This window comes from Eublepharis macularius, chromosome 11 (genome assembly GCF_028583425.1).
Source record: "Eublepharis macularius isolate TG4126 chromosome 11, MPM_Emac_v1.0, whole genome shotgun sequence".
Classification (NCBI taxonomy): domain Eukaryota; kingdom Metazoa; phylum Chordata; class Lepidosauria; order Squamata; family Eublepharidae; genus Eublepharis; species Eublepharis macularius.
The window spans coordinates 93984113-94010754 of NC_072800.1; the positions used below are offsets into that span (position 1 = coordinate 93984113).

General features: G+C 48.7%; 1 protein-coding gene across 1 annotated transcript in view; it reads left to right on the top strand.

Annotated features, from left to right (window-relative positions):
• The window catches only part of MYO1G (myosin IG), a 78015-nt gene that overhangs the window by 37421 nt on the left and 13952 nt on the right, over nt 1–26642 (top strand). The window contains exons 18-21 of the mRNA XM_054991284.1: nt 1021–1165; nt 7008–7112; nt 9447–9560; nt 10307–10461. Coding sequence (XP_054847259.1) covers nt 1021–1165; nt 7008–7112; nt 9447–9560; nt 10307–10461 — 519 coding nt within the window. The remainder of the gene's footprint in view (nt 1–1020; nt 1166–7007; nt 7113–9446; nt 9561–10306; nt 10462–26642) is intronic.

Below are 26642 nucleotides of genomic sequence, written 5' to 3' on the forward strand. Positions count from 1 at the left end.
GCCTAAGAACTAATAAAGAGTCCAGTAGCACCTTTAAGACTAACCAACTTTATTGTAGCACAGGCTTTTGAGAACCACAGTTCTCTTTGTCAGATGTAACTTTATTGTAGCATAAGCTTTCGAGAACCACAGCTTTCTTTGTCAGGTGCAACTTTATTGTAGCATAAGCTTTCGAAAACCACAGCTTTCTTTGTCAGGTGCAACTTTATTGTAGCATAAGCTTTTGAGAACCACAACTCTCTTTGTCAGGTGCAACTTTATTGTAGCATAAGCTTTCGAAAACCACAGCTTTCTTTGTCAGGTGCAACTTTATTGTAGCATAAGCTTTTGAGAACCACAACTCTCTTTGTCAGGTGCAACTTTATTGTAGCATAAGCTTTCGAGAACCACAGATCTCTTCATCAGATGCAACTTTATTGTAGCATAAGCTTTCAAGAACCACAGATCTCTTCATCAGATGCAACTTTATTGTAGCATAAGCTTTCAAGAACCACAGCTTTCTTCATCAGATGCAACTTTATTGTAGCATAAGCTTTCGAGAACCACAGCTCTCTTTGTCAGGTGCAACTTTATTGTAGCATAAGCTTTCGAAAACCACAGCTTTCTTTGTCAGGTGCAACTTTATTGTAGCATAAGCTTTTGAGAACCACAACTCTCTTTGTCAGGTGCAACTTTATTGTAGCATAAGCTTTCGAGAACCACAGATCTCTTCATCAGATGCAACTTTATTGTAGCATAAGCTTTCAAGAACCACAGATCTCTTCATCAGATGCAACTTTATTGTAGCATAAGCTTTCAAGAACCACAGATCTCTTCATCAGATGCAACTTTATTGTAGCATAAGCTTTCGAGAACCACAGATCTCTTCATCAGATGCAACTTTATTGTAGCATAAGCTTTCGAGAACCACAGCTGTCCTCTGGATCTAAGAACTAGAAATCTGATAGTGTTGCACTTACAGACACCCTGACTCCGCCGGACCAGGGAGAGTCTCTTAAGTGTCTCTCATGCCCTCTGCAGGTGGCGTGCCAGACAGATTGTGAAGAACATCCCACCCTCTGAGATGGAACAGATCAAAGCCAAGGTGGCCGCTCTGGATGTCCTCCAAGGGCTTCGGAAGGACTGGGGCTGCGGCAGGAACTGGGGCAGGAACTATTTGATGTCGGTAAGAATGGGATGTGGGGCCAGCCGATAGTGAGGCCATTCCGTTCCAGCTTGTCAGGTCTGGCTCCTGTGCGCTCCTGGGAGGGAGAAGAGCGGGTCTCAGACGGGTGAGTTAGACTTGCAGGAGTGTCACTTGGCCCCCTCTGGCCTCCTGATGCCCGGGGAGGGGGGGGACTCCTTGGCTTGCTTCCCTCCTGAGTCCAGAGCCAGGAAGTGCCACACAAGCTTCATCCCCCCCCCCCCCGCCCTCTCTCCCGCCACCCACTCCAGGCAGGTTGGCCATGGCGAGTCAGAGGCCTGGGAGTGACGCAGACACAAGGGTGGATTTTGGAAATAAGAACAATTGCTGAGCAGAAGCGGAGGGGTTTTGAAGCAAATGTCTCACAGGCCCCCAAAGTATCTTTTTAAAAGGAACTGCACATCTTCTAGTTAGGAGCTGATGATGATGGGTGGGAAGTCCAGAAGATGCCTCTTTGTGGATTCCTCGCGCCCCGCAACCATGGCTGTGGTCTCCCACGGCTTGGGGCAAAGGCAGAATCTAAATGGAGAGCGCAGCAAGCTGAGAATCTTCTTTTTCTCTCGTTTCTTGTCTTGCCTCTGTTCATGCTGGCCCTGATCCTGTGCCTTTTGCAGCAGCCTGCATCGCAAGTGAGAGCCCCTCCCTGTGTCGTTTCTTTCTCTGCTGGGGAAAACTTCACCTGCTGGGTTTTGGGGGGGGGGTGTTCAGCCACATGGCTCCAGCAGGCGCCCCTTTCCCCGTCACAGTGCTGTGGTGAGATAAAAGAAAAACCCATCGGCACCTTTTCAGACTTAACCCACTTATTGCAGCTGATGCTTCCGTGAGTCGGAGCTCACTTCCTCAGATACATGCGAGCAAACCCCTGGACCCCCCTGCCAGGGGGCAGCATCAAGAGGAAGGCCATGGCCTCCGTGCCCGGTTTGCTAGCCTTCCAGGGAAGCTGATTGGCCGCTGCTTGAAGCAGGATGCTGGACGGCATGGGACACCGGTCTGACCCAGCAGGGCTCTTCTTATGTTCTTACAAAGTAGCAATTCACTCTTTCGTGCATCGCATACACACGTATGAAGACGCTCCCTCCCCACCGTCCCCTTGAGCAGTTTCTTCTGCTGGGTTGGTTTCCATAGTAACCACAGAGCTTTTTTTTAAAAAGCCCAACTTTGCCACCCCCTCGTCCTCCATCCGGGCCCCTCTACCCCTTGCCATGCCCTTTCCCCCTCGCGTCTCCAAGTCACCCCCACCTCTAGTCTTGCTTGAGTCAAGGATGTCGATTCTCTTCCTGGCATTTTGCTTGCCTGTTGCGAACTCTGGTTAGTTCTGGTACCCTGAGGAGGTTCTGGTTTGCACCTCGCTCTGTGCACAGGGGGGCACTAGAGGGCGCTCTGACACAGCGGCTAGTCGGTCAAATCATTATTGCTAACAAGCATGTGCTACTTTCTGAGCATCTATAGAGCTTTTCTCATGCACGGTCTTTGGATCTCTTACAACACCCCTTATGAGTTTCAGGTGGGTAGCAGTAGAACAGCAGGATCTGAGTCCAGTGGCAGCTTAGAGACCAACAAGATTTTCAGGGTAGAAGCTCTTGAGAGTCAAAGCAATAGGGAAATTTTTTGAATAGTGCTCTGCTGCCAGTTATAAATTTCCCTTCTACCACTTACCCAAATATAATCCAAGATGCCAACCACAGTGAGACAGAGAAGTATGAGTTCTGTTGTTACACAAAACTCAGACGCATGAGGTTCGCAGGGCCTGATGCGTACTGAGCCACCTTATCTTTATGCCTGCATACTTTAATGCTAAATTGTTTACAGAACAAAATGGATCAAAAGGTATTACCGACAGTTCACTTAGACTTCATCTGACAGAGAATGATGGCTTCATTACTTTGAGTGGCAAGATACAATCAAAATACGTAATACAAACAAGAAATCCCTTCTGGCTCTTGTGGTCAGGCTGGAACATAATCAATCTGCAATGTGAAATGTCCAAGGCTGAATGTGGAACCCTTATGCTAGATAAAAATTGCTTATAGTTATGTCTTTACCAAGTTGTGTTGCGTCATACCAACCTGCGGGATAGCAACCATCACAACAAGAGACGTGGAAGGTGCTGTTTAGGTGTTTTCCATAACTGTCACATGCCAGGCAAAGTTTCTTGATCACAAAACTAAAATTCCCTAACAACTACCTCCTCCCAACTCCCGCATTCAGTCAGCATCCCTATAGAGGTTAGGGGAATGGTGGCCAGAGACAGGGCTTTTCACCCTGCCTGGCATCTGCTTTGCAATCCTGTCAGTACCAGGCCAAAACATGCCCTTTTATCCAGGCTTTACGCTGACGCAGGGCTCATTTTGAGGGGGAACGCACTGGAACACAGTTCTGGTAGTTCTCCAAAGAGGTCACCTCAGGTGGCCCCGCCCACCTGACTCTTGGCCATTTGGGGCCCGTTTCAGCCTGGATTTGGCCCAAATGTCCAGGATCGGGCCTAAAACAGCCAGGATTGGTCCCAAAATGTCAAGGATCGGGCCTCTGACGGGTGGTGGATCACTCTTGTGCTCAGCAGCGGCCCAGTTCTGACCATTTGGGGCCCCTTTTCGGCCATTTTCAGCCCCTTTTGCCATTTTGGTCCCAATTTTGGTCCTGAATGGCCAGGATTGGGTCCAAAACAGCCAGGACAGGTGATGTCAAGGGGTGTGGCATATGCAAATCAGGTATGCTAATGACACACTTCCGGTGGTGTCAAGGGGTGTGGCATATGCTAATGAATTGTGCTAATGAGTTATACTAATGAGTTCCTGCAGCTCTTTTTCTACGAAATGACCCCTGAGCTGAAGCACTCCTTCTTTAGTTGCTGTTCTTACGGTCTGCTTGTAGCCTGAAGCCTGTTTTGTGAATACCAATTTAGGCTGTTGCATTCAGCTGTTTTTATGCCCTGGCTTGTTTTTAACGGCTCATGATTGATATTGCTGTAGTTGTTTGGCTTTATGATTTTATTACTTTTGAACCACCTTGAGCAGGTCTATGGAGAGGCAGCAGAGAAATTCTCTAAATGTAGAAATAAATACCTGTCCCCTCCTGGGCAAGGACCTGCTTGGCTTGGACCGGGTGGGTCGTGGTGGCATAGGCCCAAGCATGGGTGCTGGTGCTCTCCCCGGCCGCGGCTGGTTGGGAGTGAGTTGAGCCCCTGTGGAACATTGGTGTTCTCCCAGCTGTGCTGCCCAAAGCACTTGCCTGGGTGGCTTGACCAGAGAAATGTCCCTGGTAGGGAAGAATGATGTCCAAAGGAGTTTACAAGTACATAGGCTGATTTCAGTGAGAGACGCAGGCACTGAGCCAAAGGTTTGTGGAAGAGCTGGGATCTGAATTATGTCAGCTTTATATAGCCAAGGCACAGGGCTGGCTAAGAAAATACAAATACAATACAAAAAGGCGTTTGTATTATAGGGAGGGGCTCTCAGATGCTTCACTAATGAATTGAGGACCATAGACTTCACCACTATGTTGCCTTATATACTACCTGTTGTCTTAAATATGTGCTTCTATGAGCTACTTGTGCTTCATGTGGTCTAATGTCAGCCCTAGAATTGCTTCTGCTCTGATAACTGATCGATATCTGACCTCTACCGACTCTGGCTGCTTGTCAGAGGGAAATGTCTGGCATAAGGGTGTATGCAGGGCTTTTTTTCAGCTGGAACACAGTGGAAAGGAGTTCCGGAACCTCTTGAAAATGGTCACATGGCTGGTGGCCCCGCCCCCTGATCTCCAGACAGAGAGGAGTTTAGATTGCCCTCTGTGCAGCCGGGGCCACCAGCCATGTGACCATTTTCTCCGAGGGCAACCCACTGAGTTCCACTACCTCTTTTCCCAGAAAAGAAGCCCTGGATGTATGAATGCTTTTCATTTGTTGGGTTGAGTAGCACCTTAAGGACCAAGGTGCTACAGGACCCCAAGGTGCTACAGGACCCAAAGCTTGCTCTCCTACTACAGACCAACACATCTCCTCACCTGAATCTGGCTCTGATTTTACATTTGTCCCCTGAGAGTTCAGAAAGGTAGAAAGGAAATGGCAGGGTCAGAAGACAGCAGGTCTGAAACTGAACTCGGTGCTTCCCGATCCTCTGCACCAAACTGATCTTGGAACAGGAGAGAATTGCACTGAGACGTTGCGAGAGAGAAGTGGTTGGAGTAAGGCAAAAAGTTTTCCCCCAGCTAATTTCTAAAGGGGTCTGTGTTCCACCCACCCCCGCCCCGCCCATTTTGTTGTTCAATTAAGCACCAGTGCAATAGCGTGACATCCCAATGTTTTTTTTAAAAAATGTGTGATTTCACTTTGAAAAAAATGGACAAATGCTCCTGACAAATTAAGTCGCTTGAGGGCTTCATGAAAGGCTCCCGGAGGCTGGATGTGTCCCTTGGGCTATAATTTGCTCTCTTCTGACTTCATTCTCTCTCCCTGCCATTTGAGGATTCCTGAGTCAGCTTTGGCCTGTTGCGTCAACCCCGTCCCACATAGAGGGGTAGGTGGGTGCTTCGTCACCCGCTGCTGAGTACAATGCCACTAGATTCATGGGGGCACCGGGGGTCTGGAAGACACCCAAGTGCCTGGGATTTCCTGGGGGAAGCAGGGGGACTGTCGCCTTTTAGAACAGCAAGGAGGAAAAGGCTTCACAAGAGCAGGGAGTTATTTCTTTGCACCATCTCCATGGTGATTTCTCCCCAAATCCTCTAATCAGGGAGCAAAAGCCTGTGTGGGTGGAGGCAGCCGCTCCTGTGCTTGCTGGTTATGGAGTTGTGTTAAAGCAGAAGAGCCTCCCCACGCACACCTTCGCTCACAGAGGGGGAACCTCTGCCCCTGTTCAGCATCTAGGGCTGGAGAAGGAAGGGGAACGCCAGGGGCCGTGTCCCCCAGAAGGCAGGCACCTCCTCCCAGAGGCTGTGCCACCGTGCAGGCAAAAAGGATGTTTTTGAGTGAAGAGGAAAGGAGGGCTCTACTTTGCAGAGAAGGAAATAGTGCAATACAGGATCTGTTCTCTGTTTTTTATTTGGCAATGCCAGGAATTGAACCCGCCACCTGGCATATGCAACTCAGGCGCCCTGTGGCCCCTTCCTAATGTAAAGGGCCGAGAGAGCCAACATCTACCACACTCTTTGGGGTCTTTTTGTTAATGGCTATAAGAATAATCTTTTGGTTTTCATCTGGGGCACTGAAAATAAGTTCTATGGTGAAACTCTGACCCAGCACTAGGATGGCTTTAGCAACCGAACTCTTAACATTCCCAGATCCTCAGCTTTGCCTGACCAGCGTTCCCAGTATTCTCACCCAGGACTGCTTGGTGGGTCCTCCATCCGAAGAATGAGGCTGCCCTCTGCTGCTTAGCTCTCTGTAGGTCCAGAGGCCTCTATAAAGGAGTTCTGTAGCAGCAAGTGGACTCCATAAGAATAAGAGCGCCTGTGCTGGGTCATCTGTTTCAGGATCTGGTTTCCTGCGGTGGCCAATTGGCTGCCCTGGAAGGCCCACAAGAGGAGTCACGAACTCCTTCCCTAGAACCTGGCATTCAGACATACTGCTTTTGCACATGGAGGTTCTATATAGCCAACATGACTAATCAGCACCTTTTAAAGCCATCTAAGCTCTTGGCCACCATGATATCTGGTGGCACTGAGTTCCACAAGATGATAATGTGTTATGTAAAGAAGTACTGTGCCTATTTGTCACTGGGATTTCCCTGCAGGATCGTCTCCTTGGATGAAAATGTGTAAAGATAATGGCTGTCTCTTTCTTGCGCTACGCAGGCCTCTCTGCTCATGCCCTTCTCTGTTCCTCCAGGTGGAAGAAAACCCTGTCATGGCCACCCAGTTTGCAAAGCGGGTGGAAGCCCTGAGGCAGAAGGTGCATTTCCGTTCCGTGCTGTTCTCCTGTCACATCCGCAAGGTGAGTGGCCAGCGAGTGTGGAGACACCGGCTGGTTCCGCACATGTTGGATAATGCACTTTCAATGCACTTTATCAATCGTTTAAGGTGGATTTTTTGTTCCGCACACAAAAAAATCCGTTCCAAATGATCTATAAAGAGGATTGGAAGTGCATTATCCAACGGGTGCGGAATCACTCAACGTTCCTTCTTTCAGAAATCTTGGTTATTATCTGGGCAGCTCTACATCATAGAGGCTTTAATAGCCCTGCAAACTGTCATTCTATAAGCCTCTGGTGCGTCCCTCATTCTTGGCCCCTGCATGGAGCTACAGCTCCCAGCTGAACTGGTATGAAAATACCTTAGTTGTATAGAGCCTAAGGTTGCCAGTTTCCAGGTGGAGCCTGGAGAACTCCTGCAATTACTGCTGGTCTCCCGATTACCGACATCTGTTCCTCTTGCGGAAATGGTAGCTTCACAGGTTGGACTCTGTGCAGTGGCATCTCTGCTGAGTTCTCTCCCATCTCCAGACTGTACCCCCATCCCTGTATCTCCAGGACTTTCGCAGACTGGAGTTGGCAACCCTAATAGAGCCTCTCTGGGGGTTCCTTTTTTACAGGTTTGGCAAGATACATTTTTACCTTCTGCATAACCGACCCTATCAGAAGTCCAGAGGGGTCTGGGGCTCCTCCAGTTTTTGCGGTTCTTCACCATAACGAAAAACAGAAAATGACAACACAGGCCGTGCATACACAGCTGAGATATATAAACATATAAAATGCTAAAAAAAAAAAACCACACGTGTGTTTAAGTGTTAGTTCCCCCTTTTAAGCCCAAGTCCCAGGACAAATGGCCCTTCTGTCTCGCCGCCCCCCCCCCCACTAGATCATTGGATTCTGAGCCTGTAAAACGAACCCTTCCTTTCCCTTCCCCGATCCCAGGAGAGGGAACACCCCCGCGGCCTCCTACCAGCTGCTTTGCTGCTTCCGGAGGCAGATGTAGAATGCCTGTTCTCTACTGCTAACTTAATCACAGCGCAAAGGAAGCCGGCCGCTGGGTGACTTCTGGGCCGTAATGTCCTGCCAAGGCCCAGGCAAATATTGACAGCCTGTCTTGTATGTTTTCATCCTACCTGCCTTCTGAGGAGTTCATAATGGCCTGTGTGGCTCACTTTTCTCCATTTTACTACACAACAACCCAGTGTAGGTCAGGCTGAGAGAGAGAGTGAGCAGGCCAAAGTTACCCATGGCAGAATGAGGATTTGAACCCAGGTAGATCAGTTCTTTGACTGAAACTCCACATTGGCTCATAGACCATTAACTCAGATTTCTGTGGTAAGGGATCCAGAGGAGTTAGCCATGTTAGTCTGTAGTTGCAAAATAGTAAAAGAGTCCAGTAGCACCTTTAAGACTAACCAATTTTATTGTAGCATAAGCTTTCGAGAACCACAGCTCTCTTTGTCAGATGCACTTGTTGATGCATCTGACAAAGAGAGCTGTGATTCTCGAAAGCTTATGCTACAGTAAAGTTGGTCTTAAAGGTGCTCCTGGACTCCTGAAGATAGAAAATGACGGGGTCAGGTGCACTTCTCCTGGGGAGATTGTTCCTCAATCCTGGGACCACCTCTGAAAAGGCACTCTTCTGGGTACCCACCCAATAAGCTTCTTTGCTTGATGGACCAGTTAGGAGGGCCTCTCCTTGTGACCTTAAATCCTGGGCAGGAACGTACAAGAGAAGGCGGTCATTCGGTTTCCCGGGCCCCCAGTCACGGAAGGCTTTAAAGAATAAAACCAACACTTTGAATTGGGCTCCAGAGCAGACTGGCAGCCGGTGTAGTTGCTGTAATATTGAGGTTACACGCTCTCAACCGCTGGCCCTGACCAGCACTCTAGCTACAGCATTCTGCCCTAGTTGCAGTTTCTGAACCACCTTCAAGGGTAGCCCCAAGTAGAGTGCATTGCAGCAGTCCAGTCTAGAAGTCAATAAGGCCTGGATCGTTGTGGCTAGATCTGACTGAGCCAGGAATGGTGCAGCTAATGCACCAGCCGAAGCTGGGCAGATGCACTCTGAGCTGCTGCAGCCACCTGACTTTTTAAGGTCACTGCAGTGTCAAGCAGCACTCCTGAGCTGCAAGCCTGACTTTTCAAGGGACGTGTAACCTCATGGGTGTACTTTGTGCTGGAGGTGGAAAAGCAGTTAAATTTGAGATGGAAGGTTAAATTTTAGCCTGATTACGGTGATGTCTTTCTTGGTCTCTGTGGCTGATTGTAAGATGCCCTGGTCACTAACTTCCTGCTGCTGCTGTGTCCCTTTTCCTTCTTCCCTCCATCCTGGTTTTCCCAACAACCCCTCGCAGATAAACCACTGTAACAAGAGCCGAGACAGAGCCCTTCTGATCACAGACCAACACCTGTACAAGATGGAGCCCAGGAAGCAGTACAAGGTGATAGCGTCCATTCCTCTGAGGCTGGTGAGTGTCCCTTGCCGTGAGAGGGGCTTGCAGGGGGCAAAAGGGTCAAGGATTCAAAAGCCCTTGGAACGGGGGGCTCTGTGCTCATCCCTCCTCTAGGTTGGGCCCCTGGGCCCCTGGGATTTGCCCCCCCTTGTTCCGTCCATCTCAGTGACCCTGAACGGAGTGGAGTTTCCGATGTGGTCTGGCTCTTTAATTAAAGTCAGGCCTCTGGCGACAAGGTTGCATAGAGCATGCACTTGGAGGGAGGAAGGGTACTGGCTGGAGGCTGCAAGGGGTCAAGTGTGCATCCTGAGAAGGTCCTTTAAGAGGCAGCTTGAGGGGGGCCTTCGATGTTCTCAGAACGTTCGTAACCGCAGGGCACCATCCGATATCTGCAACCCGGCGTCTGGCAGTGGATGTGGTGGTCAGCCTTTCTGAGCCCGTGGCAGCTGTATTAGCAGCCATCTGAACAATGCTGGAGAGCAACCCCTTGTGGCTCGTGAACAATTGAGCTCATCTTGGTCCTCTCCTAGACATACCACCTTGTGGCAAACAAAACCAAATAAAAATCTCGCGAGATATTGCTTGGACTCTCTATCAAAGGAGAGGGAAATTGGGGGTCAGTTTTTCTGGAGGACTTTTGCATGGGAAGGCAGCATGCTGGAGACTGGCAGTGGCCTGTAAAATCCTGTTTGTTGATGTAGACATTCATTCTTTCACATGCTTTGGAGAGAAGTGGTACCCTTTGGTTTTCATCCCAACAGGTGACAGGGGTGAGTGTGACGAGTGGTGGGGACCAGCTGGTGATATTCCACACGCAGAACTGCCACGGGCTGGTGGCCTGCCTCCACAAGATGCATCCAGCGAGTGACAACCGGGTGGGAGAGCTGGTGGGCGTGCTGGTGGACCACTTCAGAAGGTGGGTGGCAGGGAAATGGGGTGTGGCAAGGGGGAATGGAAGAATCGCAAGGTGGGTTCAGGAGGAGGCTCTGCTGCCAAACGTCAGGAACGGTCATTGGATAAACATACGGAGCAGAGGTCCATCAGTGGCTATTAGCCACAAGGTATAGATGGAATTCTCTGTCTAGGGCAGTGAGGCTCTGTACTCTTGGTGTTGGGGGGGCAATCAGTGGGAGGGCTCCTAGTGTCCCTTCCCCACTGGCAGACCTCCTGAGGACACCTGGGTTTTTTTGGCCTCTGGGTGACACGGAGTGTTGGACTGGAGGGGCCATTGGCCTGATCCAACATGCAGGGCCGGATCGATGTGGGAGCAGGTTAGATAATCTGCCCCCAATGCCACCAAAGAGGGGGCGCCAGGCACAGCTGCCAGCCCCGGGAGTGTGCAGGCAGCAGGACAGGGAACAGGCGAAAGGCAGCGTGGGTGGCTGGGAGGCCGCCCGCACTATTCGCCTGCCCCACAGGACGGGGCACGTGGCAAGCTGGCCACCCCCTGTCCTGCAGGGCAGGTGAATGGCGCGGGCGGCCTCCCAGCCACTCGCACTGCTGCCACCAGCTCTGTGGCACGCTGGGACAGCGGCATGCGCCACCCTGCGTGATGACATCACAGAAGTGACGTCATCACTCAGTGCCGCAAGTGCGCCAGTCTTCAAGTGGCCAATCTTTGGTTGCCCTGGGTGCTGGCAACCGTAGATCCGGCCCTGCCAACATGGCTTCTCTTATGTTCTTAATGTCACCAGGACACTGCCTGTTTTAGTTTAAAACCCGATTTTGTTTCCCTCCCCTGAGGCCTAGGAACAAAAATTTGGAAGGAATGCAGAGGATTCTTTCTTGTTCATGTGCCCCTTTAGAGAACTGCAATTCCCAGGTTCCTTTGGGAAGACAGCTGTGAGAATAAAAAGGCTTGAAGGTGTGCCTTTCTGCTAAGGAGCCCCTGCATGGTTGCCTGGGGTTTGGGATATGCTGTGGGGCACACATGCTGTTCCTATAGGGCAGTGGCCAGGCCTGTGGCTCCTCGTTTGCCCCGAAGAACCAAGGATGCCCCTAGAACAGAACCAGAAAGAGCGCAAACGCACATTTCTCTCCTGTTCATGTCCAGGAAAATAAGAACAACTTAATCAGGCTTGGTTGGACAGATGTGAGGAGGGCATTGCACAGATGCAGGGCCACTGCAGGAAAGACCCTGCTGTGCTGGCCCGTTGCCTTGTCTTGGAAGGTGGGTGCAATCTGTACTGGACTTCCATGGGAAATGTTAGTAGTCAAGCAGATTCATAGGGAAGGAAACCCTAAGGATCTCCCGTCCCCCCAAACCACTGGCTTAAGATTTGTAGCATTGTGGAGAAGTCTGATAAAATGATCTGTTTTTCTCCAGTCTTTGGGGCAATGTGGTAGGATTCTACAGGTATCTCTGAACTCTGTTCTTGGTGCTAAAACTTTGTGTTGGCTCTGTGTGTATTTATTGCGGATGTCTAAATTTTTTAAAAAGGCTTAAAGCTCAGGCCCGTCTTGGAAAGTACATCCCCAAGATTTCTTAAACATGCGCTATGCTCACAGGTACCTTTAAAAGAAGAAATCCTCCCAATTACACTCCTACGACACCCCCGCTACGATCTGTTTAGCTTCTGTAGCATTTTTGTATATACAGTTCCCGTGAGATCCCTCGAATGCTGTTTTTGCATGGCCCTCCCCCGTATGAACTTTGTATAAAGGGGAAAGTGTCTGCCTCTCACGTACCTGTCTGCAGTGCCAGCAACCTAAACCTGAAGGGAGGGAAGCAGCTTTTGGAAAGGGCAACGAGTCCCTGTTTACCTGGGCCGTTTTCACGCTGCTTACTGGCCACGGAACATCGCACCAACTGACCATGGACCACAGAACACTGCTTACTGACCACGGAACATCGCACCAACTGACCATGGACCACAGAACACTGCTTACTGAGTGACCACGGAACATCGCTCCTGGAATGACAGCGTCTTCCTGGTGCAATTTTGCGCAAACTCGTGTGAAATCGCACCAGGAAGACGCTGTCGTTCCGGGAGCTTGGCGCGATGTTCCATGACCGGTGAGCAGTGTGAAAACGGCCCCTGTTGGTCTGGATCCAGTCCTTCTGTCCCTTGTATTACCGGCCCGCTTGGAGGTTTCCTTAGCCTAAATGGATAGTCTTCTATAAACCAAACTTGCCTGGGAATAGCAGTATCTGAGACTGAGCTGTATCCAGCTGCGCTCCAGGCCTCCAGAATCATAAGTGTTTTGAGAGGAGCTATTTTTGTCTAGCTGTGTGTCTGTGCAATGCATCTTGGGAGCACCAATTTGTAAAGCGCAGCTTTCCTAGTTCCATTGTGTACTTAAAAAATGTGTTCTGCAGTTGTGTTTTGGCCCAGATGAAACCCTGGCTCTTAGCTCACGTCCATGTAAAGTGCCATCAAGTCACAACTGGCTTATGGCAACCCCAAGGGGGGCTTCAAGGCAAGAGTTGTTCAGAGGTGGTTTGCCATTGCCTGTCTCTGCGCAGAGACCCTGGACTTCCTTGGGGGGGGGGGTCTCCCATTCAGGTACTAACCAGGGCCGACCCTTCGTAGCTTCTGAGACCTGACAAGATCGAGCTGGGTGGGCATTCCAGGCCAGGACAATTGTGCTCTAGAGCCACTGAAATCAGCAGGGCCCTGGGTTACTTTCATTTCAGTGGGGCTTAGCAAAACCTCCTGTCTTTGGATTAGAGGTCCTTTTGTGGGATCTTCTGGCTGTGACCATGTCAGAAATTGATGGCGGTGGAAAGTGCTGTCCAGTCATAGCGGACTTACGGCGACCCCTGCTGGGCTTTTCAAGGCAAGAGGCATGCAGGCGTGCTTTGCCATTGCCTGCCTCTGCAGCCCTGATCTTGGTTGGAGGTCTCCCATCCAATTACAAACCAAGGCCGACCCTGCTTAGCTTCCAAGACCTGTTGAGATCAGGCGAGCCTGGGCTGTCCAGGTCAGGATGCTTAGCGCATACGGAGGGACAAGCCTGCAGTTGATGGGCCAGTAGCTTCCCCTTGGCATGCTGGAGGGAGAGACTCTGGGTTTCTGGTTCTTCCCCTTGGCCATTAAGCTTGTCTGGCGGTCCATTACTCAGGGACACTCACTAGTGCCCCCCTCCTCCCTAAGTCTAGAGCCACTGCTGACTGTGGATCTGTTTACATTCTCACGACAAGCCTGCTTGTGCCCTACCCCCCACCCCACCCCACTGGTTGGTTTAGGAAGAGCTCGCAGTGTAAGAGAAGCATCCCAAAGCCTGCCTCCACCTGCAGCACATTTTCTTCCACCTCCCAGGAATGTCTTTAGGGAGATTTGAGGAAAGATGCTGTTTTTGAAGGAAGGCCCACTGAGGTTAGGCAGGCTGCTCCCCAGTTCACCCCACAGGCCACCAACTCGCAGTTTAAGAGGTCATAGATCCAGAGGAGTTAGCTGTATTAGTCTGTAGCAGCAAAATAGTAAGGAGTCCAATAGAACCTTTAAGACTAACCAACTTTATTGTAGCAACTTTATTGTCAGATGCATCTGACAAAGAGAGCTGTGGTTCTCAAAAGCTTATACTACAATAAAGTTGCATCTGACGAAGAGAGTTGTAGTTCTCAAAAGCTGACGATGCATCTGACGAAGAGAGCTGTGATTCTTGAAAGCTTATGTTACAATAAAGTTGGTTAGTCTTTAAGGTGCTATTGGACCCTTTACTAGTTAAAGAGGTATAATTCTTCTGCAAAGAGCCACACATCCTCCTTCTTTTCCCTAAGCACCTTAAGAGTCACACGATGTCTCTGAAGTTTTCCTTTTTCCTTGAATGCATCTGTGGAGGCTGCAGGGGGGGGGGGATGCTAAGGGAAATCCTCCCTATACCTCTCCCCTTCTGTGATACTTCACAGAGACACATATCCATTTCTATTCCTCTCTAGGATGAAAAACAACCTTAGAGAGAGAGATCAAGATGGGTAGCCATGTTAGTCTGTCTGTAGCAGTAGAAAAGAGCCGGAGTCCAGTAGCACCTCTAAGACTAACAGCAGTTGTGGTAGGGTGTGAGCTTTTGTGAGCCACAGGGGCATGAAAGCTCATACCCTACCACAAATTTTGTTAGTCTTAAAGGTGCCACTGGACTCTTGCTCTTTTCTACGGCCTTAGAGAAAGTGGATATTTTTAGAGGAGAACCTACCAGAGGGAAAAGGGTTGCCCCCCTCCGACATCTGCTAGTCTTATGTGGGAGAATCTGGGGCTGCATTTTATGAGACCAAGCTGTAGCCTGAAAGAAACCGGCATGCGTTGAAGGGTACCGTGCCTTTTGGCTCTTGGGAAAAGATGCAGTTGCCAGAAGGGGGTGCTGTGAGAGTGGCAACCCTGCCTCCTCCTTAAGCCACCCCCATCCCGCGCAAGGCATGCTGTGTGGAGGCATGCTGCTTACCGTCACCTTCCAGCTGCGTCTGGTGCAACCGGCAGCTGTGCTTGCAACGGATGGACAACCCCGTCTGCTGCACTGGGATTACAGAGAGTGGCGCTTGGCCTTCTGCCCTGGGAACGTCCTGATGCAAATCTGGATTGGAGAAGGGGGAAGTGGTGTCTGAGCTGGGATTAGGAGGAAGGGTGATCCGAAGGCACCCTCTTCTCTTGACTTTGCAAGCAGGGGGCTCTGTCAGTTCGTGGAGGCGGCCTGCATTTGAGGAGGCAGGATTGCGGTCTGAGCTTGGCTCTGAGAGAACACAGTCTGTGGAGAAGGAAACCCCACGCTCGTTTTGCTCATTTGAAGTGACAGATAGGATCAGAAGTGGGAAAAGGGTGTTGTGTGTGTGTGTGTGTTATAAAATGACTTACACATTTGTGCGGAACTTTTCCTTTCCTCAGGCCTACCTCCGGCTTTGTAAGAGTAGGCCCCGGCCTTTCATGGATCTGCTTAGCCTGCTTTTCAGCCATGTGGTCACCGGCTCTGAAAAGGGAGTCCCTGGTTTTCCTCCTCCTTCCTCTTCCTGCCTCATCCTCAGAGCCAGCGGAAAGTGGTGGCTTGCCTCCAGTGTGAGGCTGTGGGATATATTGAGAGTGCAGTGAACCAGCAGTCATTTTGTTTGTGACTGGAGACAGTGGGGTTTGGGAGGGTTTTTTGCCTGGGCCAGTCTCTGCTCCTCTTTTACAGCTACTTTGTATCTTTTCATTCACAATGTCCAACCAAACAGTGGTAACACCTTTAGACACCTCTAGCTTTCCAGTTTCTACTCAGGTTTCCTGTTCTCAGTGGCCTAGACCTACTCTGTTGTTCTCTCAACAAGAATGGTGCCGTATTAGAGGGCTCGGAGGGCCCAGCTTCTGAGTCCTTCTTTAGCCGTGTAGCACAGTGAGTGACTTGGGGCCAGTCACAGTCGCTCAGGCTCACCTACCAGGCAGGGCTGTTGTGTGGATAAAGCTGGGGAGAAGACCATGGATGCCCCTCTGAGCAACCTGGAGGAAGGGCTGTGCATGTTCCTAGGTGATCAAGAGTAGGCAGTTTGGGGGCAGAGACAGTGGGATTCCAGCTGGATTAGTACAGAGGATATTGGGGGGGGGGATCTAGCGCTTGTGCTGCAGCAGGGCAAGGAAGTGGGCCTGCTTTCGTAGCCATTACTCAAGTGAGCAGGAGCAGTGTACCAGACAAGGGCTTCAAGCAAAGAGGAAAATATGTAAGGAGTTTACTAGTATAGTGAACCCTGGGAAGAGGAAGTCTTGAGTTCAAATGCTTCCTCAGGCACGAACTCATGAGAGGGCCTTGGACAGCGCTCCTTGTGCAAAAGCAGCAACCCAGACGTCATTAAAAGCAACAATACATTGTCCTTTTGCAAACACACACACACACAAAGGGACAGAGCAGGAAGTAGAAATGGCTCCAGAGGAAGCCAAGCTGAGCAGCCCTGTGGTGCTACAGGCCAGGATTGCAGGGACTGCTGGGCTCAGCAATGCCCACGGTGGGCTCTTGCTCACTGGGTGCTGATGCAGGTGGAAGCCGTTGGTGGGCTGACACTGATCTCCTTGCCTGTGAAGGCTGTGAGCCCAGTGGCCTCTGTGGCCCTGGCAGAATGAATGGCCAAGTCTTGGCCCTACCTGCCGCTGGAGGCCAGCAGCCCACTGAGAAATGTCCCTGTAAATTCAATGGCCCATCTACCCCCCACCTCACCCCAGCACATATACAGCAATGGAGGCTGTCACACATTCACGGGCAGATGCGTGCACCCCTTGCTCAGCCCAAAGGCTTCCATGGGTGATTATTAAGAAACCAAATAAAACCATCTGCAACCATTGGAATCTCTGTCCAGCCACCCCAGAAGGAAGGTCTTCTTGGCTAATCTAAAAATGTCAAAGGAGCTTGCCAAGGGTGCCCACAGTGCCAAATGGGGAGGCCTGCAAGCCAGCGGCTGTTTTCCACCAGTGAGAGAACACTGAGCTGAAGATGGCAGTGCCCGGTGTGTGAGTAGATGGCGCATCAGATGCACCAGGGCCCAACCGCTTATCTCCTGCGAAGTGGTCACAAGTGGCACTGGAATTGGGCCCAGAGGCTGATAACTGATGCCAATAGATGTCACCCGGACCCTCGGACTGGAACCGCTGCTGGCAAAGAGAGAGTATTTGTCTCTGAGCTTCAGTTCTACAAGCACGTCCATGGCTGGGCAGAGAAGGAGGGTTTGTGCTTCTCCTATTCTTGGTAGAGAAGGTGAGCATATACCAGGCAGGCCTAATGCCGCCTGGGCCCTGCTATGTAGGAGCAGGTGGCAGATGAGAGCTTTCTGTAGCAGCCCCCAGGCCACAGGGTCCAGCCGTCACCATCTGCTCCGAGCAGCTGCTGGCCCAGGGCGGAATCTGACCAGTTGTGGGGAAGAATGATGGAAGGGCAGCAGGAAGGGGAGTGGGCTGTTTACTGTGTTTCTCCCAGAGCGTCTCAAAGAAGATTGTGGGGACTTACTGTATAGTCATGGCAGGTTGGAAAGGAGGGGCTGCCGGACAGCTGGCTGGAGTAGGGTGTGTGGAGGGGGATGGCTTTCGAGGGAGAGGCATGCACAAAGCGCACGTGCACAGAGAGCGACTCGGTGGGAGGGTCAGGAATTTGCATGCCAAAGATAACTTCTCTCACTCCTGCCTTCGGAAATGTGTTTCCTGCTCCTCATGCAATAAGCAGCAAAATCCCACCCGGGAATGACAGCAAGACCAATCTGAAAGAGCAGAGCCCTGCTGGGAACGAGGGAGACCTTCAGGGCCCCCCGTGCAGAGGGCTCTAAAACATCTCCATGCATGGCATAAAAAGTATAAAAGCAAAGAGCGAGGTTTCGCAGGACTGCCAAAGAAGAGAGAATGAAAAACCAGCCCAAATGCCTCAGCCTCCTTCAGGTAGTAAAACCACCCCTATTTAAAGTTAGCAGGCTAAACTACACCCCAGCCAGCCACTTAACAAAAAATATCTTTATCAAAATGGAATCAGGACTGGCATCAGGGGATCAAGTAGGGAGCTGGCATTCCACAGCTGGGGTGCCACAGCTGGCAAGGCCCTGCTTCTAGTAGTAGACTGCCTGGCTTCTGCAGAAGACAAAGCCTTAAGTGTTAAGAAGCAGGTTGAAAGGTAAGAAAGAACAGCTTGTCTGAGGCTGCCCCCTTAATTCATGGCTTGCATCTGATGATGCATCTGATGAAGAGAGCTGTGGTTCTCGGAAGCGTATGCTACAATATAATTGGTTAGTCTTAAAGGTGCTACTGGGCTCTTTACTATTTTTCTCCAGAGGAGACGCTGATCAGCTCTCCGTCCACTGCATTCTGCACCATATACAGCTTTGGAATTTTCTTCAGTGGTAGCATTATATACAGGGCATTACAGCAGTCCGGATGGGAGGTGATCAAGGCATAGATAAACCCCTGCTCAAATCTCTCCTCTGCAAGAAGGCCTGCAGTTGGCCGCCCAGCCAACATACTGCAGAGCAGGTCTGCATTTCTTGCTGTAGATCCAGATCGCATAGCACCCCCAAGCTCTGAGCCTGGTTAGAGGTGTTACTGACCAGCGGCACATTCTTCTTGCCTGGGCTGAGGTTCTGTTTCCTGGGCTTCAGTGATCCCCTGACTGTCTCCAGGCAAGGACTCAGGATACCTATCACTCGACCGGAATGAAATGAACAACTGATATAGAACTGGGCGCAACTAACATATTGCTGGCGCCTCACTCCAGATCTCCAGAAAACCACAAATCGTAGCTCCATATTAGACGTTGGAAAGTGAAGTGAGGAGAGATGGAGTCCAGTGGGGCCCTGCAGCTCAAGGGGCCTGTGCCTGAGCATCGACTTCTGGAATAGATCGGCCCAACAGGACTAGAGCCACTGTAGTACAGCTCCACCACTCTGTGCTAACCGGGCCAGAAGGTCGATGGTAGACCCTGGGCAGTGTTGTGGTTAGAGTGTCAGACTATGGTCTGTGAGACCCAAGATTGAATCCCCATTCTGCCGTGGAAGCTTGCTTGGTGACCTCGCACCAGATGCATAAACTGAGTCTAACCTACCCCACAGGGTTGTTGTGAGGATAAAATGAAGGAAAGGAGAAGGATGTAAACCATTTTGGGTCCTTGCTGGGGAGGAAGGTGGATTATAAAAGAAGTAAAGCATTTTTAACCAAAGCTTTTTCAGTTCTGGACCTGAACGTGGATTGAAATGGGTCCAGATGACCAGTTTCCCCAACGAATCCTAGAGATGTCCGTCTGCCATCTCTGAATAACCTCTCCCAAACCAGGAATCTTATCAACCAGAAAAGAACCATTCAAATCTTTAGAGTCAAGGGAGCATTTTTCCAGGAGGGGCTTCACAGCTGCCTCGCAAAGCAGTCGCCGCTGTCCCTTCCTATAAGGACGCGTTTACCTCTTCCCACACCCAGGTGGTTTGCCCTGTTTCTATAAATCAGGAAGGGCCACGGTCAAGCAGTTGTCCACATCCTCTTCTTGTAATGACGGAAAGTCATCTAAGCAATTGTGATTAGACAGAGCACGGATAATAATGAGTTGGATTTCCTCTGGCAGTAAGCGCCTTCCTCTAGCAGAACTGATTTCACTGATGCCTTGTGAACACGTTGCAGCGAGCTACAGAATGTTCTGAGTCTGAATCTTCTTCGGGGGCCTGATTGCAGAGCCTCCTCGCAGCTTGAAATAGCTCAGCTGGGTGGCTTTGTAGAGACAGAAGGCTGGCTTGGCAACAGCAGAGGATCAAAGGAGAGCTCTAGCCTAGATTTGGTGGGTTGGTAGGCGTGATGTGGGTTGTGGATTTTCCTCCACAGACCTTCGAGCTGTTTGCCCTTGCATTTCATTGCCTGCAGCTCCTCAGGAAGCCGAGGTACCTGTGTTCCAACGAAATGAAGCAGGTGCTTGCCAGTGGTTCTGCCAATCACCTGGGCCATCTCCCAGTTCCAGAGATCAAGCAGAGCTTTGACAGGAGTCCCAGTCTTAGCAGCAGGGAAGTCACATCTACCGGCCTAAAGTGAGGGGCCATCCTCATAACCCCCACCTCCAAACTGACAGCGGGAGGCAAATAATACTTGGACTGTCTCACAGAATTTGGTCACTTCCGTGAGATCCTCCAACCTTCAACATTTGTAACAGCAACAATCGAGGAACAGGGTCCCAAAAGAGGTGGCTCTAAAGTGTATGTCGTTACTTGGTGTGGTACAGGCGTGTAAGAGCTCTAAGCAGTGAGTTCCTGGTTGAGATTTTGTATCTGTCTTGAAGTCCTTGGATGCTGTCTCTGCCTCACGAGCAAAACACATAGTCACTATGTGAACAATAATATTAGGCTGCTTTGTAGAATTATGATAATGGACCCCCACCCCAATGCCCCCCAACTAGGCCTCTGTTTCATGTTCTCTGATAAGTCAACAGGCTGTCAAGCCCTCAAATGCTGCTGGGGGGTAGAGGGAAGGGTGTTGGAAAGTTCCTCTTCCTCTTTGAAACAAATGAAGCTATCTTAGGTGAGTCAGACCTCTGGCCCATCTAGCGCTGAGGTTGCCAGCCGTGGCTTTCTCAAGGCCTCAGTCAGAGAATAGCTCTGTGACCTGAGATCCCTTTTTCATTGGAGGCACCTAGGATTGGACCTGGGGGCCTTTGGCAAGGGTCTGCTCTACTGGTGAACTAAGTCCCCTTGGTAATAATGTTTTTTTAACTCACTTTGTTTTCAACTATGTTCCACTCTTCCTCTAAATGGCTTGCATAGTGTTCTCAGGTAATAATAATAACATAACAACAACATTCGATTTATATACTGCCCTTCAGGACGACTTAATGCCCATTCAGAGCGGTTTACAAACTATGTCATTATTATCCCCACAACAAAACACCCTGTGAGGTGGGTGGGGCTGAGAGAGCTGTGAGAGAGCTGTGACTGACAGCTGGCTTCAAGCAGAGGAGGGGGGAATCAAACCTGGTTCTCCAGATTAGAGTCCTGCCGCTCTTAACTGCTGCACCAAACTGGCTCCCCCTCCCCCTCCATGTTGGCCACTGCAAGGACTACACTTGTTTAGCTTCAGACACAGAACTCAGCACTGCAACAGGCACCTTCTTGGCAGTTTGGAGACCCTGTCTCCACATCTGCTTCCTCTCGCCAGCATCCCAGTTCTCAGGTGTCCTGTGAGTGCTTGAACAGTGCCTCAGAGGAAGAGAATAATTAACCCCCTGAACTTTGGAGCAGAGGGTCACCTTTGGTGTCCCAGCCAGCCACAACTGAGGCACTAGAACAAAATTCGCAAACAGCTCTTTGGTAAACCTACGAGGTTCGCAGAATCAGAGAGCTGTGTATGCATGTCGGTTACATCTGTTTCTAGCATGGATGTAGATCCAGAGGAGTTGGCTGTGTTCGTCTGTAGCTGCAAAATAGTAAAGAGTCCAGTAGCACCTTTAAGACTAGCCAACTTATTTGAAGCATAAGCTTCGAGAACCACAGCTGTCTCTGTCAGATGCATCACTTATGCTACAAATAAGTTGGTTAGTCTTAAAGGTGCAACTGGACTCTTTACTATTTAGCATGGATGTGTTTTCTTTGTAGGAGTTTTTTCCTGTTTTTCCACTCTGAATTAACACTGATAGTAGCAGAGACTTAGCTATCTTGGAAGCAGTTCTTGGAAGGTTTTTCCCCTTTCTCATCTCTCTCATTCAAATAAAAAACTTGCACTGGCTAAAATATAATCCTTCTGCTTTATATACTGTATTTACATTCATAACTTGTAAATCCTACATTGACTAAAAGACTGTCTGAGGCTGCAATCCTAGGCATGCTTTTTTGTGTGTGTGAGTAAGCCCTATTGAATTTGTCCAAGTAAACCTGCATGGGGTCATGCTGTTAAGCATCACTTGTGAAGGGGTCTAAAGTCTGCATTCTCTGGGTTTTTAAAAATATATTTATTTATTTACATCATGTATAGTCTGTCTTTCTCACTGAGACTCAAGGCGGATTACACAGTATGAGGTTAATACAATTAGTATCAAGTAAGAACATTTCAGTACAATACCTAAGGTAAACAGATACAGGTTTTAAAGACATAGCATTAGCAAGGATCCAAGACAGAATAGAAAAATACTGAAGCAAAACATAATCAATTCTAGGACTAACATTAGACAGCATGGAGCGATGGTTGTACATAGGAGTACATATTTAAAGCAGCAGATTATATATAAAGTAAACAACAACGGGCGGCCCCGGTACCAATATGAAACAAAAACAACCAAACCGGGACTCAACAATCTTTGGAGCCGAAATATATTCAAATTTTCGTGTTATAAAGTGCGAACAGTGCAATAAATACAAACATAAATACAAAATACGTTATACAAAATTTTGAAGTGCCAAGATACAAAGTCCAAGCATATATACATATATCACAATGTTTCTGTTGTCCGGAATCGTCAGAAAAATTTTTTGGAAAAAATTTTATAAAGTGCTAGTTGCCAATTGCCAGTACATCAAAGGGAGCCGGTAGGTAGGGAGTTGTGCACCGTACTTATATATTCACAGTCCATAGATATGAATGTAATTAGACGAATGCCGACGGGGGTTTGCTTGCAAATATTATTAACCCGTTTCGTGAGTACTGAGACTCACTTCCTCTTGGGCTTAAGGCGATTCGGACTGGTCATACTGTAAGAAAAAATTAATTATAAATGTCTAGCAACAATTACAATGAAATGGAAAATAAAAATAAAAAGGCAATATCACTTACAGTATGTTACAAGCACAAGGCATACTCTCCTACCACTCCATACATTCCACGGACATGTGATAGATGAAATGGACCATGAGTTAAAATAATCAAAAAGAGGAGGGGCCAATCGTAACAAGAGGAAGGTTTTTACAGAATTCTCCAAAAACTTACAGTAACTTACCTATCCATGAATGGGGAAACTATAGAAAGCAGGAAAAGTTAATTTCTGAGTTCAGACCATGAGGTGACAGGGTGTTTAGTCGGAAAATCCATTTAGATTCTAATTGGAGCAGCAATTTAACCATATCTGTAGCAAAGGGGCGATCAAGTTGCTCTATTACAGAAACCTTAAAATCATTAGGTGAGTGTTTCTCTATATGAAAGTGGTTAACAAGGGGAGCCTCCCAGACCTGATTTCTGATCCTAGATTGATGTTCTTGGATCCTTATCCTTAAAGGGCGAGTTGTGCTCCCTATATATAATAGGGGGCACGGGCACTGAATACCATATATCACATTTATGGACTTGCAGTTAGAAAATCCATGTGAACAATGATTAGGTAGTATTTGCTGTATTTTAACCATAAGGTTGCACACACTACACGAGCCGCATGTAAAATGGCCATTTGGCAAAGTGCCACCTGGTAGATTGTTAGAAAACTCTGATCTCATGACTATGTCCCCAATGGACCGTGTGCGTCTGTAGCCTACCGCTAGCCCTGCTTCACAGCCACGGACACCACTGATAATGTGCCAGTGTTGCTTAATAATTGATATTATATTTGGGGCTAAAGTAGTGTATTCAAGACCCCATTTTATTTTATCATCCATCCTTGGTGGCTTAGATACTAATAAATCTGCCCTATTAGTAGTGTCAGCACGTTGTATAGCTCGTTCAATCGTGTGCTGGGGATATCCCCTCGCTCTAAAATTTTCTTTCAGTTTACGGCTGTGGACCGGTGCTCTTATTTGCATTATCAGTCTTTCCATCCAAGGGGTTTAAGGGACAACATCCCCCTGGGTCAATTTTTACGGCTGAAGCGGAATTCTACCAACCCTTGTTTTTATGAATCTAGTGGCCGTAAACTGAAAGAAAATTTTAGAGCGAGGGGATATCCCCAGCACACGATTGAACGAGCTATACAACGTGCTGACACTACTAATAGGGCAGATTTATTAGTATCTAAGCCACCAAGGATGGATGATAAAATAAAATGGGGTCTTGAATACACTACTTTAGCCCCAAATATAATATCAATTATTAAGCAACACTGGCACATTATCAGTGGTGTCCGTGGCTGTGAAGCAGGGCTAGCGGTAGGCTACAGACGCACACGGTCCATTGGGGACATAGTCATGAGATCAGAGTTTTCTAACAATCTACCAGGTGGCACTTTGCCAAATGGCCATTTTACATGCGGCTCGTGTAGTGTGTGCAACCTTATGGTTAAAATACAGCAAATACTACCTAATCATTGTTCACATGGATTTTCTAACTGCAAGTCCATAAATGTGATATATGGTATTCAGTGCCCGTGCCCCCTATTATATATAGGGAGCACAACTCGCCCTTTAAGGATAAGGATCCAAGAACATCAATCTAGGATCAGAAATCAGGTCTGGGAGGCTCCCCTTGTTAACCACTTTCATATAGAGAAACACTCACCTAATGATTTTAAGGTTTCTGTAATAGAGCAACTTGATCGCCCCTTTGCTACAGATATGGTTAAATTGCTGCTCCAATTAGAATCTAAATGGATTTTCCGACTAAACACCCTGTCACCTCATGGTCTGAACTCAGAAATTAACTTTTCCTGCTTTCTATAGTTTCCCCATTCATGGATAGGTAAGTTACTGTAAGTTTTTGAGAATTCTGTAAAAACCTTCCTCTTGTTACGATTGGCCCCTCCTCTTTTTGATTATTTTAACTCATGGTCCATTTCATCTATCACATGTCCGTGGAATGTATGGAGTGGTAGGAGAGTATGCCTTGTGCTTGTAACATACTGTAAGTGATATTGCCTTTTTATTTTTTATTTTCCATTTCATTGTAATTGTTGCTAGACATTTATAATTAATTTTTTCTTACAGTATGACCAGTCCGAATCGCCTTAAGCCCAAGAGGAAGTGAGTCTCAGTACTCACGAAACGGGTTAATAATATTTGCAAGCAAACCCCCGTCGGCGTTCGTCTAATTACATTCATATCTATGGACTGTGAATATATAAGTACGGTGCACAACTCCCTACCTACCGGCTCCCTTTGATGTACTGGCAATTGGCAACTAGCACTTTATAAAAAATTTTCCAAAAATTTTTTCTGACGATTCCGGACAACAGAAACATTGTGATATATGTATATATGCTTGGACTTTGTATCTTGGCACTTCAAAATTTTGTATAACGTATTTTGTATTTATGTTTGTATTTATTGCACTGTTCGCACTTTATAACACGAAAATTTGAATATATTTCGGCTCCAAAGATTGTTGAGTCCCGGTTTGGTTGTTTTTGTTGCAGATTATATATAAGGCAAAAATGGTGATGAAGTCTATGATCCCCAACTCGTTAGTGAAGCACCTGAGACCCCCTCCCTACAATGCAGCCCTCCCATTTCAGTAAAAAGCCTTTTTGAATAGTTCGGTTTTGCATCGTTTACGGAAAGCCAGGAGAGTGGGGGCTCTTCTGACTTCCTCAGGCAGGTCATTCCACAGGATAGGGGCCACCACAGAGAAAGCCCATGTATGGGCTGCTGCTGACTTCACCTGTGTGCAGCCTGGTACCTGCAGGAGACCCTGTTCAAATGAGCAAAGCTGCCCTGGAGGAACATAGGGAGGGAGGCAGTCTTTCCTGCCTTTCAGCTAAAATCTGCTTAGCTGTTTTATAATCAGATAATTATACAAACGAATTCAAAAGAACCAGAAGGCCTAAAACAAATAAATCACCAGGGTGTAAAATATCAGCAATTTAAAAACCGCAAGAGACGTGACAATTGACTGTCTAACAAGAACGAACTTTGGGAGGAGCTAGCCATGGTGCTGAATGAGGGAGGCTTGAGGAATAGATGCTTGTAAGGGGACAGCGACTTTCCCCTCTGTTTTCCATAACAGCTTGTTCTAGGAAGTGGGACTGGCCCAAAATACGTTGCCAACCAAGTGGTTGCATTGTATCATCTGGGCTAGTCATCCTAGCATCCTTTGCAATGTCTTGCAGATCCAGAGGAGTTAGCCATGTTAGTCTGTAGTAGCAAAATAGTAAAGAGTCCAGTAGCACCTTCAAGACTAACCAACTTTATTGTGGCATAAGCTTTTGAGAACCACAGCTCTTTTTGTCAGATGCATCTGATGAAGAGAGCTGTGGCTCTTGAAAGCTTATGCTACAATAAAGTTGGTTAGACTTAAAGGTGCGACTAGAATCTTTAGTAATGTCTTGCAGCCAGCAGCGGTACCGGGGTTTTCGGCGCTTGCGGCCAGCCGAGCGCCTGCGCCCGCGCACACATACAGTGGCCTGCACAATGATGTCACATGTTATGTCATCATGGGTGTGTGTGCGCCGCCAGCCCAATAGCTGTGGCGGGCAGCTGGGACAGTGCGGAGGTGGCCTCCAAGCTCTCCTGCTCGGTTTCCCTGTGCCACCACAGACACTTGCCCACCGCTGCTGAGCCTGGCCGGGGGAGTGTTCTGGCAGTGGCAGTGGCTTGGGGCGGGAGGGCTAGGAGGCTGCAGGTCCGTGGTGCTGGCTCCTGCCCCCCACGCCTCCTCCGGCGCCCTCTCCGGCACCCCGCGCCCTGAGGCCACTGCCTACCTGGCCTCAATGGGCGTGCTGGCCCTGCTTGCAGCACAATTCCCAGATCATGTACAGCCTGCATGAAATCTTTGCAATGTTGCAAATGTGTGGTACAATGGCTTTGAAGTGTCATGGGCCAACCCTGGCTATAAGGGTGACACTAAC